General features: G+C 42.8%; 1 protein-coding gene across 1 annotated transcript in view; it reads left to right on the top strand.

Moving 5' to 3' along the window:
• crim1 (cysteine rich transmembrane BMP regulator 1 (chordin-like)) overlaps nucleotides 1-12,972 on the top strand; it is a 44,114-nt gene extending 31,142 nt beyond the window's left edge. Inside the window, exons 9-15 of the mRNA XM_050061521.1 lie at nucleotides 26-147; nucleotides 2,748-2,966; nucleotides 4,899-5,114; nucleotides 7,014-7,235; nucleotides 8,065-8,187; nucleotides 8,566-8,744; nucleotides 9,941-12,972. Of these exons, the coding sequence (XP_049917478.1) occupies nucleotides 26-147; nucleotides 2,748-2,966; nucleotides 4,899-5,114; nucleotides 7,014-7,235; nucleotides 8,065-8,187; nucleotides 8,566-8,744; nucleotides 9,941-10,135 (1,276 nt within the window). The 3' untranslated portion in view covers nucleotides 10,136-12,972. The remainder of the gene's footprint in view (nucleotides 1-25; nucleotides 148-2,747; nucleotides 2,967-4,898; nucleotides 5,115-7,013; nucleotides 7,236-8,064; nucleotides 8,188-8,565; nucleotides 8,745-9,940) is intronic.
• Nucleotides 12,973-14,624: the final 1,652 nt, after the last annotated feature.

Below are 14,624 nucleotides of genomic sequence, written 5' to 3'. Positions count from 1 at the left end.
CATGTGTATGTTTGTTGCTCTGCAGGAGGAACAAGCATGGGTGTGAGATGTGCCGCTGTGTCAAGTGTCCTCCCTTCACCTGTGACAAGCACTGCAGCGATGGCTATCGACAGAACAGGAAGGGCTGCTCCATCTGCATGTGTAAAGGTAACTGAGCTCTTGTATAGGTATCGACTGCTGCAAAATGTAGGGCAATATTCAGATATTTACAACTGAATAATACTACAGATTCAACAACTGCAGGCCATTAAATGTAGCATTAAAAAAGCATGGTCCCCAGAAGATGAATCGTGCTAACTATGGCAAGATATTGACCTTCCCTCTACCACTAGTCTCAGGCCAAAATTTTGACTCAAACATAACACATCTCTTAGTATCCATATCCATATGATATATCAATATATTATCCATACTTTAAAATGATTCTTGCTGCATCTTAAAGGAGCACTTCACCCACAAAATTAGCATCTGTATATCAATTACTCGCTTGTGTTACATTGAATTTGTCAAGTTAGCTTTGTTTTTCTCGTATGCCTCCACGTTGAATGAAGAATCCAAGACCAGAGAAAATTCTTGATGAACTGAAATCAAGGGGTTTGCGTTTAACAACAGCAAAATTATTTTAAAACAGCATTTACAAACTCTCACACAACTTGTGCAGTATAATCCAGGTGTCATTTATCTAGTTATATGCTCAGTACTTCCCAAACACGTGCATTTTTGCTTTCCTTACTATTTAAAGGTCCAGTGCGTAGGATTCAGGGGGGTACACTGGCACAAATGAAATATAATATAATAAGTATGTTTTCCTTAGTGTGTAATCACCTGAAAATAAAAATCGTAGCTGTGTAGCTGTTTGTATCTACATAGGGAGCAGTTCCTTGTCCACAGAGTCTGCTATGTTGCATGGCCATGTTTCTACAGTAGCCCAGATTGAACAAACCAAACACTGGTTCTAGATAGGGCCATCTGGGTTTTTGAGTCGGCCACCATAGTTAGCAGTGCCCCTCGCAATGAGCCAAACAGCATTGGAAAAATGCTGATTTTTACCATGAAACTGCTTTATTCAGTGTTTTTAGCAGTTTAAATCACCCAGCCTGTTTATTTTGGAGAGAAAGAGACCTCTGTGGAGAATTCGGCTCCCGATTAAAACCTCCAGAACAATGAACACTGAAGGAATCCTACATGGGAGTTCACACCTGGCACATTGGAGAAATTTCAGCTGCTTTTAATGTGTAATTTTAACCACTAGATGCCACTAAATCCCACACACTGCTCCTTTAAAATACTAACGCATAAACAGTCTCACACATGAGAAGTGCATGAGAGTGCATGCATTTGTACTCTGCTCAGTGGAATGCACGCGCTTGCCGAGGCATGCTACTTGTGTGCATAAGTGCTTCAAATAGTAAGGTTTTAGTGAAAATGCATGTTTGGAAGGTACTGAGCATTTGACTGGATAAATGGATTGGATTTGATTATTCTGCGTGAGTTGTGCAAGAGTTTGTAACTGATGTTTTGATATAGGGTTGCCATGTTAAATGCAATCCCCCTTTCTCTGCAGTTTATCAAGAATTTTCTCTATTTTTGGATTCTTCGTTCACTGTAGAGGCACATGAGAAAAAAAAAATTCTTTACAAATTCCTCCTGATACATGATTACAGTTCCACCACAAGGTCAAGCAGTGTACAGGTTAGAGGATGGAAGGTGATAGGAGAGCTCTGTTAACAGAGTTGAATTTGTGCCACTAAGCTGCAGCATAATTTCCTGTGACCTTCTGCTGCTCTGCTGAGGTGCCTTTAATGTGTGCTTGTTTTGGTTCTTGTTGGTGTTTAGCTTCATCCAAGGGCTGTGTGTGCAACTCTAATTAGATTCCCTCAGCCCCAAAGTTTAAAGCGAGTATGCAGATGCCATATTTACGCTGCACCACATTTTATGTTATGTGTTTATTCTGCCAGTTTAGCGTCATTATAAATATTTCAGATTCAAATATACTTGTGGTTTTCCTGAATGGTGAGGTGATCAGTGCAGCTGGCTCCTCATCTGCACAAACACGCACAGACCAGCGCCTACTGCAAATAAACTGCTATTTACCTGATTTGGAAACTCTTGTATCAGTCTCTCTGTGGACTGTTAAAATATTTACGGAGAGGAAAGTTTTTTTGGAAGTCTGTTTTTTTAGTGTGTTTTTTTTAAGATTTAAATGAAAGAGAAGAGACAAGAAACATCTGCCTGAACTCTGCAGCGTTGTACAGTTCACTGTGTTCTCCAGATCCCAGTGGATCCCTCCAAATTTTAAGAGCCATGTTGAGTTTAACACATGCTGGGGCCCACTTACTGGCAACTTCGGCCCTTCATAATGTCTGCGTGCCTTTAAGCTACAAAGTTTTAGTTTTTTGTCAGTTGACTAAAATTGTTGGAATTTATTAAGCTTTTTTTGCGGCTGGATTATACATTGATTATTGGAACATAAGTATGCAATAAAGGAAGATTAACAATTTCTGACTGGTGAATGTTCCAGTATATGGAACCATAACCACTTTAGCCTCTAATGAAATTGGACCTAAGACAGCAATACTGGTCCATTTTACTGTAAATCATAAATGTACTTAATGAAATTTCCACAGAGAATTTACAAGGTTCCCTACCATAGCAGGCTGTGTTGCTTTTTGAAGTTTTGCACAACTATTCCACAAGCCCTCAGCATCCCCCAGTAATGTCTGTGCCTTTCATCTTTGTCACTCCAGAAAGTGGCCACGTCCCAAGCACCACTGCCTCAGCCCCAATGCCCAGCTATTGCCTCACCTCTAATGGGCACCGGTACGACGAAGGTGACGGTTGGCACGACGGTTGCCGTGACTGCTACTGCCACTCTGGACGGGAGATGTGTGTGCTCATATCCTGCCCTGTGCCCAGCTGTTCTAATCCGGTTGTGAGGCCTGAACAGTGTTGCCCAACATGTGAAGGTATGTCTCTACGATTCAAATGTGACTGTATTTTAAAGAATAATAACAGTTTTAAATTATATCCAGTTTTAAAGGATGATTCCTAGTTCAGTCAGGAACACTTAGTCAAAAAAATATATATTTCCATTTGCATATTTATATATTGCGGTATGGCTCTGTTCTGGGGCCTCTCTGCCTTTCCTTGGGCCTATGCAGAAAGCATCTTCTATGCGCCTTAGTAGCAAGCCTAAGGCGGAGAGAGCACACCTCTCTGCCCTTCCATGTGCAAATGAGGAAAGCCTAAGGCATAGGGAGCTAACCTGCCTGCCCTTCCATGCGCCTGCATGTAAAGCCTAAGGGCTGCAAAGCGGCTTGCAGAGGAAGCAGCAACAGTAGGCAGGCCAGAGCAGTTTAAATAGGGCGCCCTGAATGAGATCCACCAATTGGTTGCATAGAAAGGAATCATGTGATCTATCAGCTGACTCCCTTCATCAATCAGCTGCTCCATCAGTTGATTGGGCTTTTTGAGATCAGCTGATGTAGCTGGGATGTGAGCTGAACTTGACATTGTGTCTTGCCTGAACTAACACTATGCTGTCTTTATTACATCTTGGGTCTTATTGTGTTGTTTTACAAGAACATTGTATTCAACAAATTTGTTGTTGATATCTGGAAATGGGGTGACATTTCTCAGAAGAATAATTGTTTGGCAAGAAATGCATCACACAGTGAGACAGCATTTAACAAACCGCCAATAAAAATGATGGCCAAAACTACAAAAATGAGACCCAAGTGTTAAAGATCCAGTGAAATGAAAAATCACTTTTAATCCTGTGTCCCCATTTTAAATTGTTTATTTATCATTATATGCCAAATATATGTCCAAAATTAAGTATCAGAACTTAAAACGGTTTCAAATGTTTGACGACTCAACCTGTACTTAGGGGTGTTACAAAAATTCATCCAGTCAAATGATACTTTGGGAGACCAGCCAGCTACACCAGTCATATGAAGCAGCATTTTGCTATGTGTGGGTTGTATTAGCTAACAAAGCCATATGGAGACATAGAAAGAGATATGTGTGTTTGGATATCAGTGGGCAAAACCTTTGTTTTCATTTCCAAAACAATGGCTGAGGTCTAATTCATTATCTCACCCTCCTCACACTAACTGGGTTTAGGCAATTTTACCAAAGGTGGGGTTCATATACACGTCACTACTGATTGGGCAACACCTCTGGCACACCCACCAAATGAGAGAAAAGCTTGTTGCGCACCATCTCACACCATTTTGAAGAAACACGTTCAGCCCTGAAAACCGCAGTAAAACAGTGCACACTGTTTTCAGATTGAACTTGCCCCATGTGTGGGAGGTGTGTGTTTGCGTGTAGCATGTAGCTCCGTATCGCGTTGACTTACTGACTACTTAAACTCTCAAACACACAGTCTCTGTCGGTTTCTCTAAAAATGGAAGGCACACTAATCCACACCCACACTTTTTTTTTTTTTTTTTGTATCCACAACCCTCCGACTCATGCAGGATATTTATGGAGGAGTGACTCAGTTGGCTGTTCAAATATTTAGGAGTGAAAGAATGTCTACAACTTTCAGAAGCTACACACACTTTGCAGTCAGGGGACAACAGGCTAACTCTTTGCAGATGTCTGCTACTCTGCTGGACAGAAAGATGTTTTTAACCAAACTAGTGTCAAAACACAACTTGGACACCATCTGAAACTGCCCGAGGCTTCTTTTTAATGGCTAATGGTCTCCCATGGATCTTTATTCTAGTAACCTATGACTGTTTACATTCTCAGGATGGTTGTCTCACTCATCGCGTAGCAGTTATTGTTTGGGGCTGAGTGAATGTTTGTTTGGCACAGACCAGAATGTGAATTTGATAGCATACACATGACTGTTTCCTCTCTTTTCCTCGCTCCTCTTTCTACTGTAGATGAGTCAGGCAGCGGCCAGCCAGAGGGGATGGACATGGTTGTGTGCAGAGCACCTGGGGGGGAGTTTTACGTGGAGGGGGAGACCTGGAACCTGGACGAATGCACACGATGCACCTGCAGGAAGGGACGTGTCCTGTGCGACACCGAAGTGTGTCCCCCGGCCCTCTGCCAGACACCAATCAGGAACAAGGACACCTGTTGCCACGTGTGCCCAGGTAAGTGAAAACAGTAAAGCAGGGGTGATTTTAGATGAAACTCAGCAGGCCACAAAAGTTTGGGTTGTGGGTAGGGAAGTATAAAGCTGTTTTGGATGTGCTATCAGCATGTGGTTTTGGAAGGTCTTGCCTATTGCACTCTGTCGGGCAGCTTTATGTCAGGCACACAGACTCATAAAGAAACCAGCCCAGACTGGTTGGATTTACATAGTGATCCTCCAGGCAGGCAGCAGCACATGTGGACCGCTTTCACCCAGCAGCCCACAACGGAGCTTCATCCAACTCTCTTATAGCTGGAGGGGCGGGAATGTAACTAATTTCACTAAATCTGTGCTATTGCTCCGGTTATGGGAATAAACTTTGACACAAATGTCGAGGCAAAACCGCACACATATTTTATTTACAACTGTACCCAAACACTCAAGCTTCTTCTCATACACTTAGAGTCAACATATCCCAAGCACTCCCGAGCATGAGGCCCACAAATCAGCAATGCATGACTGCGCCTGAGAGCCGCTCCTTGAGAATGCTGGCCCGCCTTATCGCTGCATCTCCCTTCACAAAAGCAGATTGTCAGAGGCCAGCCTTTGATATATGTATGGGCCTGGTCACCAGGAATGTGGGAATAATACACATCTCACTGACAGGCCCTATGATGTATGTGTACAATAGGGTAGGGCAGTGTGTACAAGCTACCCGAAGTCTTTGGTCATGAGAAGGCCATAGATCTCAGGCCTGCGGGGGACTGAGGAGACGGAGAGATAAGGCCTTCCACTGAACTGACATCTGCCATATGGAGTCACTTGTGTTGTGTTTAACATACAGTAAATGATCTTATCTTGAACGTAACCCTAAAGGCTTAATAACTTTAGCAGATTGAGATTTTACACAGATGGGATAAATGCGGGAGTCATGAAGAAGTAGGCCGCTCTGTGGAGTTATATATAACTCAGAGATCATTTTTATGCCTCTGCATTGACGATAGCTGTGGCCAGAGGCATTATGTTTTCAGGTTGTCCCTTTGTCTGTACATCTATATGTCCAGTTCTTGTGAACGTGATATGTCAAGAACACCTTAAGGGAGTTTTTTCAAACGTTCACTTAGACTCAACGATGAACTGATAAGATTTCAAAGGTCAAGGTCCCTGTGACCTTGCATTCGTCTCATTCTCATGAATGCAGTGTCTTTGAGAGAGTTGAGAGAGTTTCCCCAAATTTGGCACAAACGTCCACTTGGACTCAAGAATGAACAGATCAGAGTTTGGAAGTCAAAGGTCACTGTGACCTTACAAAACATGTTTTTGGCCATAACTTAAGAATTAATTTGCTAATTATGACAAAATATCACACAATAATTTATTATTTATTATTTATTGCTGTTTCTTTTTCTTTCTTTTTTTGCATGCCTAGTTTATTTAAGTTTTTAAATATTGAAGTCTTTAATCTGACTCTTTACCCTTGACTGCTGTAACACTGGAATTTCTCAATTGTGGGATCGATAAAGGTGCATCTTATCTTATCTAAGGTCAAAGGTCAACTTCAGTGTGACATAAAAACTGTCCATTGCTCAACGTCATATCTCAGGAACAGAAGGGGAAACATTTGGCCAGATTCTGATTTGATGTGTGTGAAGCATCCATGTGTTCATAGACATGCATGTAAACTGTAAGTGTAACTTGACCAGTACGTGGAGGCATACAACTGCAAGGCAGTAATTCTAGTTTTACTTTGAAAATGGCATCTCTCTATGAGCTTAACTTTAGCTATAATCTTACACGGCCAACTCCTGTTAAGTGAGGGAAAGAGGCTGTAACGTGACTCAGCCCACAGCCCCATGTCTTACCTTAACCTTTGTGTATTTTCATTATTAACCGTATTTATACGTGTGTGCAACCACAGAGGAGACGCTGAGCCCCTTGCTGCCAGTGAACAACAGCCAGCAGGAGTACTGCATAACCAGCGACGGAGACGTGCTGCTGGCTGGGGACTCCTGGAAGGCCAACGCCTGCACCAGCTGCACCTGCAACAACGGCACCATTCAGTGTTTCTCTCAGCGCTGTCCGGCTGCCAACTGCAGGGTGCCCGTCTTACGCAAGGGCCAGTGCTGCCCACACTGTCTCGGTGAGTATTTAGGTGCGTCTCATTAAAGAGAAAGCTGCCTTTATTAGTATTTGTGCCAAAGTGTGGCTCTGAGTATTTTTATTACACTAAAAATTTTCTCACCTTTGAGTTGATACATTCTAAATATGGTTTATATTGCATACTAAAATGTCGTTTATGTAACACTTCCACAAGCTCAGAACGAGAACTGTCACAGATGTGCTTTTCGTAATAAGTGGTACCACTGGAACAAGGCACAGCCTGTTGTTGGGAAAGTTCTAATTCATAATGCTACATGTCAAAAAGAGGGCGTAACTGAGGGAATGCCGGTTTCCAGACAGAATGTGTGTGTGTTTGTTCGTTAGACATCGCCACTCTGGCGCTTCATGGGCAAACACCATCATTCGCAACAACATTCCATGTGACATACACACACACACACGCTCACAGCGAAAACATTCCTCAAGCATCCGCACATTCACACGTGTTTCCTGTCGCCGGCTGAATCGGCCCCGCAACGCTCTCTCTGTGGCGGCACAGGAAGGCAAAGCTCCATGTCAGCTTTTCCTATAGAGGAAAACCTCAGCATAGGCTCCCATTGTTCACCCTGATATGTAGCCGTTTTCTGGCCTTTGTTTTTGTTATTTGCCCTGTGGAAAACAGAGCTTTTTACGTAATGCCCTTACAAAGCAGTACAGTGGAAGTTAAGGGGACCGTTTCTATGAACGCAGTTTATCCATTGAGACACCGCTGACCTCATACACTAACTCATCGTCTGAATGTTTATGTCTTGAGTGGTTTTGCATTACATCAGTGATAGAGGTAATTGATCTTATTACTGTTTGAACAGAAATTACAACGTCAGTGCCGGTGATGGTGTCCACCAACGCCCCCAAGACAACGGCCACCATTACAGTGGAGAGTGCAGTGTGGATCACCACTGTCACAGTACCGCCCATCATTGCTGATACAGGTACCTGCTCATTAAATCCCTCCACACACACTATTCCATTTAATACACTCTGTAGTAGTAACCCCATTCTAGTTATTGCCGTCACTGTGTGTACTCTCCCTGCCAGCCCCTGCAAATGTTTATAATAATAAAGGGTGTTTGGGCTGCCTTGATAAATGAGTGAAACTTATACTAACTCATGCTGAACTAAAACAATAAGATTAATGGACACTGGCTAAGCATGATCTCTCTTGAGACGCCCAGCGTTAATTTCTGCCGGGATTTCTGCCAAAAGCAAAGAAATAAGCTGTTTTCAATTTAGATTTGGTAAACAATGTGGGTACGGTAATGAAAAAGCTATCGGCTATCAGATAACAACGTTGTCTGTGTGTTCTACAGATGAGCCAGGTTTGGGTGAGATATACCCCAGCCAAACGGAGATGGCTCTCATCTACCAGTCAGCAGCCTGGATCCTGGCAGGCCTCCTCCTTGCCATCATCATCTTCCTCGTCGTAGCGTTGCTCATCAACAAGAAGAAGAAGTGGGTGCAGATGTCCTGCTACAGTGCACCGAAGAAGGTGAGGAGTTATCTTTAAATTGCATAAATCAGCGGATTGTTTTGAAGGCTTTAATTGTGCTTATATATGTGACTCATATAAATAACGGTGTGGATAATGTTAATGTGGGAATGGGACACTGGGAGTTTTCCTTCATCTTCCATCTTCTGCTACAACTAGTGCTAAAGCCGTCATGACATTAGGATTAATCTTTCCCCAAGCGATGGCTTGATTGTGAAACTCTGGAATACCAATGTTTCAAGTAACAATTTGGCCAGTACGCAATAATCAGTGGTGTTTTTTTGTTGTTTATTCCCCCTTTTGTGACATGAAAACATGCATCTTCTTTAAATGTTTTATATCCTTTTTACTATGTAAAATATATCATAATTCCCTCTTTAATATCAATTTTATATTGCTGTGAAAACACCAACAAACATTATTTATTCAAGTTTCTGGCCAAAAACGACTTTTTAAATTAAATTATAATGCATTGTTATAATTTACCTTGGCCTAATAGTCATTTTTACTGAATAGAGCTTGAACCCATCATAATATAACTCAATGCAACCTGCGTTACTGGTTAGTTCTCGCCAATGGCTGCTAACAGCTAACGTTAACTAGCTCCCCTCCTGCCCATTTCAACACAGATGTTCACAATGTAGCATTATCAGGGAAACAACAGGGTGAGTCTCCTGACACGCTGATCATAAATTTACTGTGTGCTTTCACCTGAAGGCATCACCATGAAAGGTCTATGTTCACCCCAAACATGTTTTCTATTGTCCCCAGGGCAACAGGACAAGGTTAGTCTGGAGCCCTGCGTTTTAGCCTGGGCAACTTGATGTGACACAGCAGATAAAACTTCGGCCACTGTGGTTGGTGCATGTCATCTATTTTGCTGATGGCATTCAACAACGCAAATATCAGCTGATGCAGATGTTAGGCTGAAAAATTGGTGCATCCCAAGTTTCCCTTTGTCCTGCCCTTTTAATTGGAAGCCATGTTACAATCTACAACTCGACCATGAAATGAGACTGCAGTGTCAGAAAGTCATAATTAGTAATGGAATCAGAATCAAAATCAGAGTTAGTATTGTCAGAACCATCTCATGAAAGCTAACATACAAGCTTTTATGACCTACTAGCTATCAAGACCTGAACTATGGCTTCAGTCTAACAACAAGGGATCATGTTCTTTCTCCTTTGCCTGCCTAGACGGTGATCCTAAAGAAGCACATAAACAAGAACTCGGTGGTCTACATGGAGCCCTCCAAGGAGAACAAATTCCAGAACGTAAAGAACGACTGCGGCATCATCCACTTCTCCCCAGAAATGAGCTCCTCCTGTGCGGACAAGATGACCATCCCCAGGGCCAAGCTGAGCATGGGCAACGACTGGACGCCGCGCTAAAACAAACACACACACACACACAACAAAAAAACACAGCGAAAACTCTGCAGATCAGAGCTGTCCGGCACCTCCCACTCTCTCTCACTGTTGTCTCCATTCCATGGTGATTAGTGCAAGCAGTGCACACACACACCTTGGGTGCCGCCTTGGTCCCACCCTTCTGTCTGTGTGAAACCGAGGATGCTCTACAAGAGACAAAGCAACTGACCTCTGTTTCTTTTAATCTGTGTCCATATTCTTCTATGTTTGGATCTTTGTGGTGAGGTGAGACGCTGGGAGGTGGATGGACGGGTGGACGCATAAAAGACACAGCCACTCCGGGCTCTGCTTTAAAACAGAGAGGGAGGCAGCCAGAGGAGCTCCTCTGTCAGAATCAGACTTTGACTGTGAACATTGTAATATTAATGCTTATTGTTGCCTCCTTTTGAAACTGGAACTTTGAGGCAATAAGAGGAGCATAAAAAGCTTTAGGGCAGGGGATGGGCTGTAGTTACAAGGGGGTGTAGAGGATGCTGCTCCCCCTGAGGTCAGCAGTGTTTCATGGATGTAATCATTTTTTTGCAGCAGGGAGGCCAAAGGAACTGATAATCCAGTTGGATCAGCAGCCAAATATTGTAAGTCAACAGGCTTTATATCACCCCCAGATCCAACCCCCTGCTTTAGAATGTGTGGTTTCCATCTTAGTTTTTGTATATTTCTACAGTATTTGTACTAGTCGTAGTGTTGTTCTTGGCCACCTCTCGTTTTTATCATGGGTGTCTCCGTGGGGCCAGATTAAAACATTTTGAAAATGCCGGTCTAAACATTCCCGTGATCAAGTTCAAGAAGGACACACTCCCCGAATAATTTCTACCTTCAAACAACCCGAGGCATTCCATTCAGAAAAACTCTGACAGCAAACCACAATTCTACAAAGTGAAATATGTGAACTCCCCCTCTGAACTCATCGGCAATACAGTAGCCAATGGTCTTTAACTTTCCCCTGAGTCTCAGCCGACCAGAAAGAATCAGTTGTACTTCATCATCACACAAATTGCAAGGTTGAAGCGATGTTCATCCAGGAACAACGTCATTTTTACTGACTGCAGAGTGGTGCCAGAAGCTTCATCTGGACCTATGAGGAATGTCTCCGATACCATGACTCACTTCTAACTTCATTCACAGCTGTGTGCGAGTGGAGCTACTGTTCACACTGAATGCTGGTGATAGCATTGATTCATTTAAAAGCCTTAATTTTACAGCCTTAATGCATATCTTGTTTTCCTTTAATAACTGTGTTAGCCAATATAAAGCAATCTAAAAACAGTTACAGCCACAACATGAAACAACTTTGATCATCTCGTTAACAATGCAATGTTCTGCTGGGAAACCCTGGGTCCACCTTACACACACCACCCACCTTAAACACCGTTACAGACTAAGTACCCCCCCAACCCTTCCAATGCATCATGCCACTCTCAAGACATGATCTGACCTCCGAATTCCCCACATCCCAATTCCGATCGATTATCCGTGGGATGTACCCCACTTTGCAACTCATAGGACTCAGAGGATCCACCACCACTGCCCTGGTGCCAGACATCTCAGGACACCCCCAGAGGTCCTGTGTCCATCCCTCAACAGGTCAGAGGTCCCATCGTGGATCGGACTTGGCTCTTACCTGTCAAGGCACGAATGCAGGACCTCAGGGGTACCAGCATATCCCATGGATGCTTGATTGAATTGGGATCTGGGGAATTCGGAGGCCAGGTCGATGCCTTGAGCTCTTTGGGGGGGCCATTTGAGAGTGCCGTTGCCTTGAGGAGGGGGTGTACTTGGTCTCTAATGGAGTGTTAATGTGCCACATGAATGCCAGGACCCAAGGTTTCCCGGTATTGTAACTAGAAGATCGATGTTCTTCACTTCACCTGTCATTGGTTTAAATGTTGTGGCCGATTGCTGTATATTCCCCCAGTATTGAGACGAACAAATTGTGTTGTAAAGACAGTTTTCAGCGTTTCATATTCGAATGATTAATGTGTCGTGGAAGAGTCTAAGTGGAGCTCGCTAGAACCTGTACATAATGGTACACATTACAACGTCTGAGCATGTTAGAGACGTAGCACTTTTCTTTGGAGCCAGTGTATTTTTTTTTTTTTTTTTAAAGAAAGCTCCCTGCAGGATTCTTGTAGGGATAAAGTCCCTAATCAGGGATTTGATATAGGCATATTAAGCCCACGGAGATGTTAAACCACTCAAGTGAACACGCTGTTGCACCTAGAGGCTCTGTACCAATCTGATCAGTACGGGGGGAAGGGTAGACTCTGAGAAGCATTACGAAACAAACTGGGGTTTCATAGGAAAAGGTTTTGGATCAGAGTTCTCAATCCATTGCCAATTCTCTCAACACAAAGACCTTTCTGATGCCAAAATTGGTTGGAGACCAATTTATATTGAAGTGTTTTAGTAACTCAGTAGATTTGTGTCTGTTTGAATCATGACCATGTGCTTTAAAATGAAGAGGTGACTGTAAAAGCTTACGCAATTCTTTGTTCTTCTATGTGTAAAAAAAAAAAAAAAAAAAGTAGTTTAAATTAGTAGGACAGAAGAGTACCTTATTTATTTTTTCACATAGCTTTATTTATTATTACTAAACTATAGTTTGAGATTTTTTTTTTTTTTTTTTGAAAAATGAACTCTTGGTAGCCAAAGCTGCTGTACATTGTAGACTATTTACCATTTCTATCTGCTATATTCTATACAACCTTATTTATTTTACTGTTGCAAAACCTGTAAATATGTTTCCTAGATGATGAACTGTAACATTTACACTTATTTTGAAAATAAATGTGTGAACCAAGGTGGCCCCGCATGGATGATACTTTAAACTGGGTGGGAGGAACAATTCCCCAGAGTGCAGTGATGTCATTCAAGATGGTATCTGTTAGTGGTTTTTAACTTCACTCGCAGATTTGCGGGCTCATGCACATCTGGTTTTGGAGTTGTGCTCCAAATGGGACTTTGTCTTCTCGTAGTTGCTTTAAATCTGATCGTTTCCCCTTGTTCTCTTATCTCAGTAGCACTTGCAGATGTGTTTAGTGGTAGTAGGCCGTTTCTGAGGGGGGTCCTCTGAGATTTGAGAGCTAGCGGAGAGTAAGAAGACCTCTCATCTATCCAGTGGGCTATTAAAAGCCTGAAAAATGTCACGCAGGTCAGACCTGGAAACCTGGATTATCTTCAGTGCAGATCGTGCTGTTGTTCTGACTTGTCCGTCAAAGCTTGCTCATAAACTTCAAGGTGAGGAAGCCGCTCCGGAAGATCAATGAAGTAAATATTAGGGTCAGTTTCCCAGGCTGCGAATGTGTCAAATACTTAAAAAAAAGCCTTCAGATTATCAAAAGTAGTGATATTTGACTTGAGATATTTTCACAACTTCCGGAACATTCCCAACCTGTCTCAATTGACAGCACGGTGGTGCAGTGGTTAGCATTGTCGCTTCACAAGAAGCACAAGAAGGTTCCCAGTTTGAATCCAGGGTGGGGGGGTTTGAATCCCAGGATGGAGTAGCCCTTCTGTGTGGACTTGGCATGTTCTCCCTGTGTCATCATGGGTTTTTTCCCTGTACTCCAGCTTCCTCCCACAGTCCAGAGACATGTAGGTTAATTGGTGACTCTAAATTGGCCGTAGGTGTAAATGTGAGTGTGAATGGTTGTCTGTCTCTATGTGTCAGCCCTGTGATAGTCTGGTGACCTGTCCAGGGTGTACCCTGCCTCTTGCCCAATGTCAGCTGGGACAGGCTCCAGCCCCCCCGCAATCCCCAATAGGATAAGCAGTTCCAGAAAATGAATGAATGTCTCAATCGAGTGATAATTCAATAAGGGTTCCTGCAGCTCAAGGCAAGTTAGATTTAAGGCTTTAAAATGCCACTCAGTGAAATTTAAGACCGATTTTACAATAACCAAAATTGAAGGGGAAAGAAAAAAACATGAACTGACATCGGTTTCTTAGGTTCTGGGGTAATTTTGCCCAAATGGTTACTGTAACACACAGCATGATGGTTTTTGTCTCGTGGCGCAGAACAGAGCTTGTCAACACTTGGCATTTCTTGGCGATTTTGTGGTTCTCACTTTGCATGTGAGGTTCCACTGCCATGATTCCCATTGTGCTGAGTTTGTAAAGCTTTTTGCAAAAATTACACCAAGCCTTGTTTGCACTGCATCAATGAATCTGCACTTCCCCAGGGCAAAGTGACAGCTAGCTAGCGGACAGTGGATCCTCTGCTCCAACCATTCAGGCTGGAAACAGTGTTGCTGACTCCACTATTATGACCCGCATGACCTTAAACCAAGAGGTAAATTATCTTTTTTAAAATAAATGATACCAGTTACTTTGAGATTTGATACCCAATGTCAAACAAAATGATTCATACAACCCAATTTGCCATGTCATAGCATTTTTGAGACTTTTGAAAGACTGATTTAAGATGTTTCGCTACCAATTAAGGCCTTAT

The sequence above is a fragment of the Epinephelus moara genome, chromosome 14 (genome assembly GCF_006386435.1).
Source record: "Epinephelus moara isolate mb chromosome 14, YSFRI_EMoa_1.0, whole genome shotgun sequence".
NCBI classification, from domain to species: Eukaryota; Metazoa; Chordata; class Actinopteri; order Perciformes; family Serranidae; genus Epinephelus; species Epinephelus moara.
Note: the sequence above shows the minus strand (reverse complement) of the source record. Positions and strands in the feature narration are given on the sequence as shown.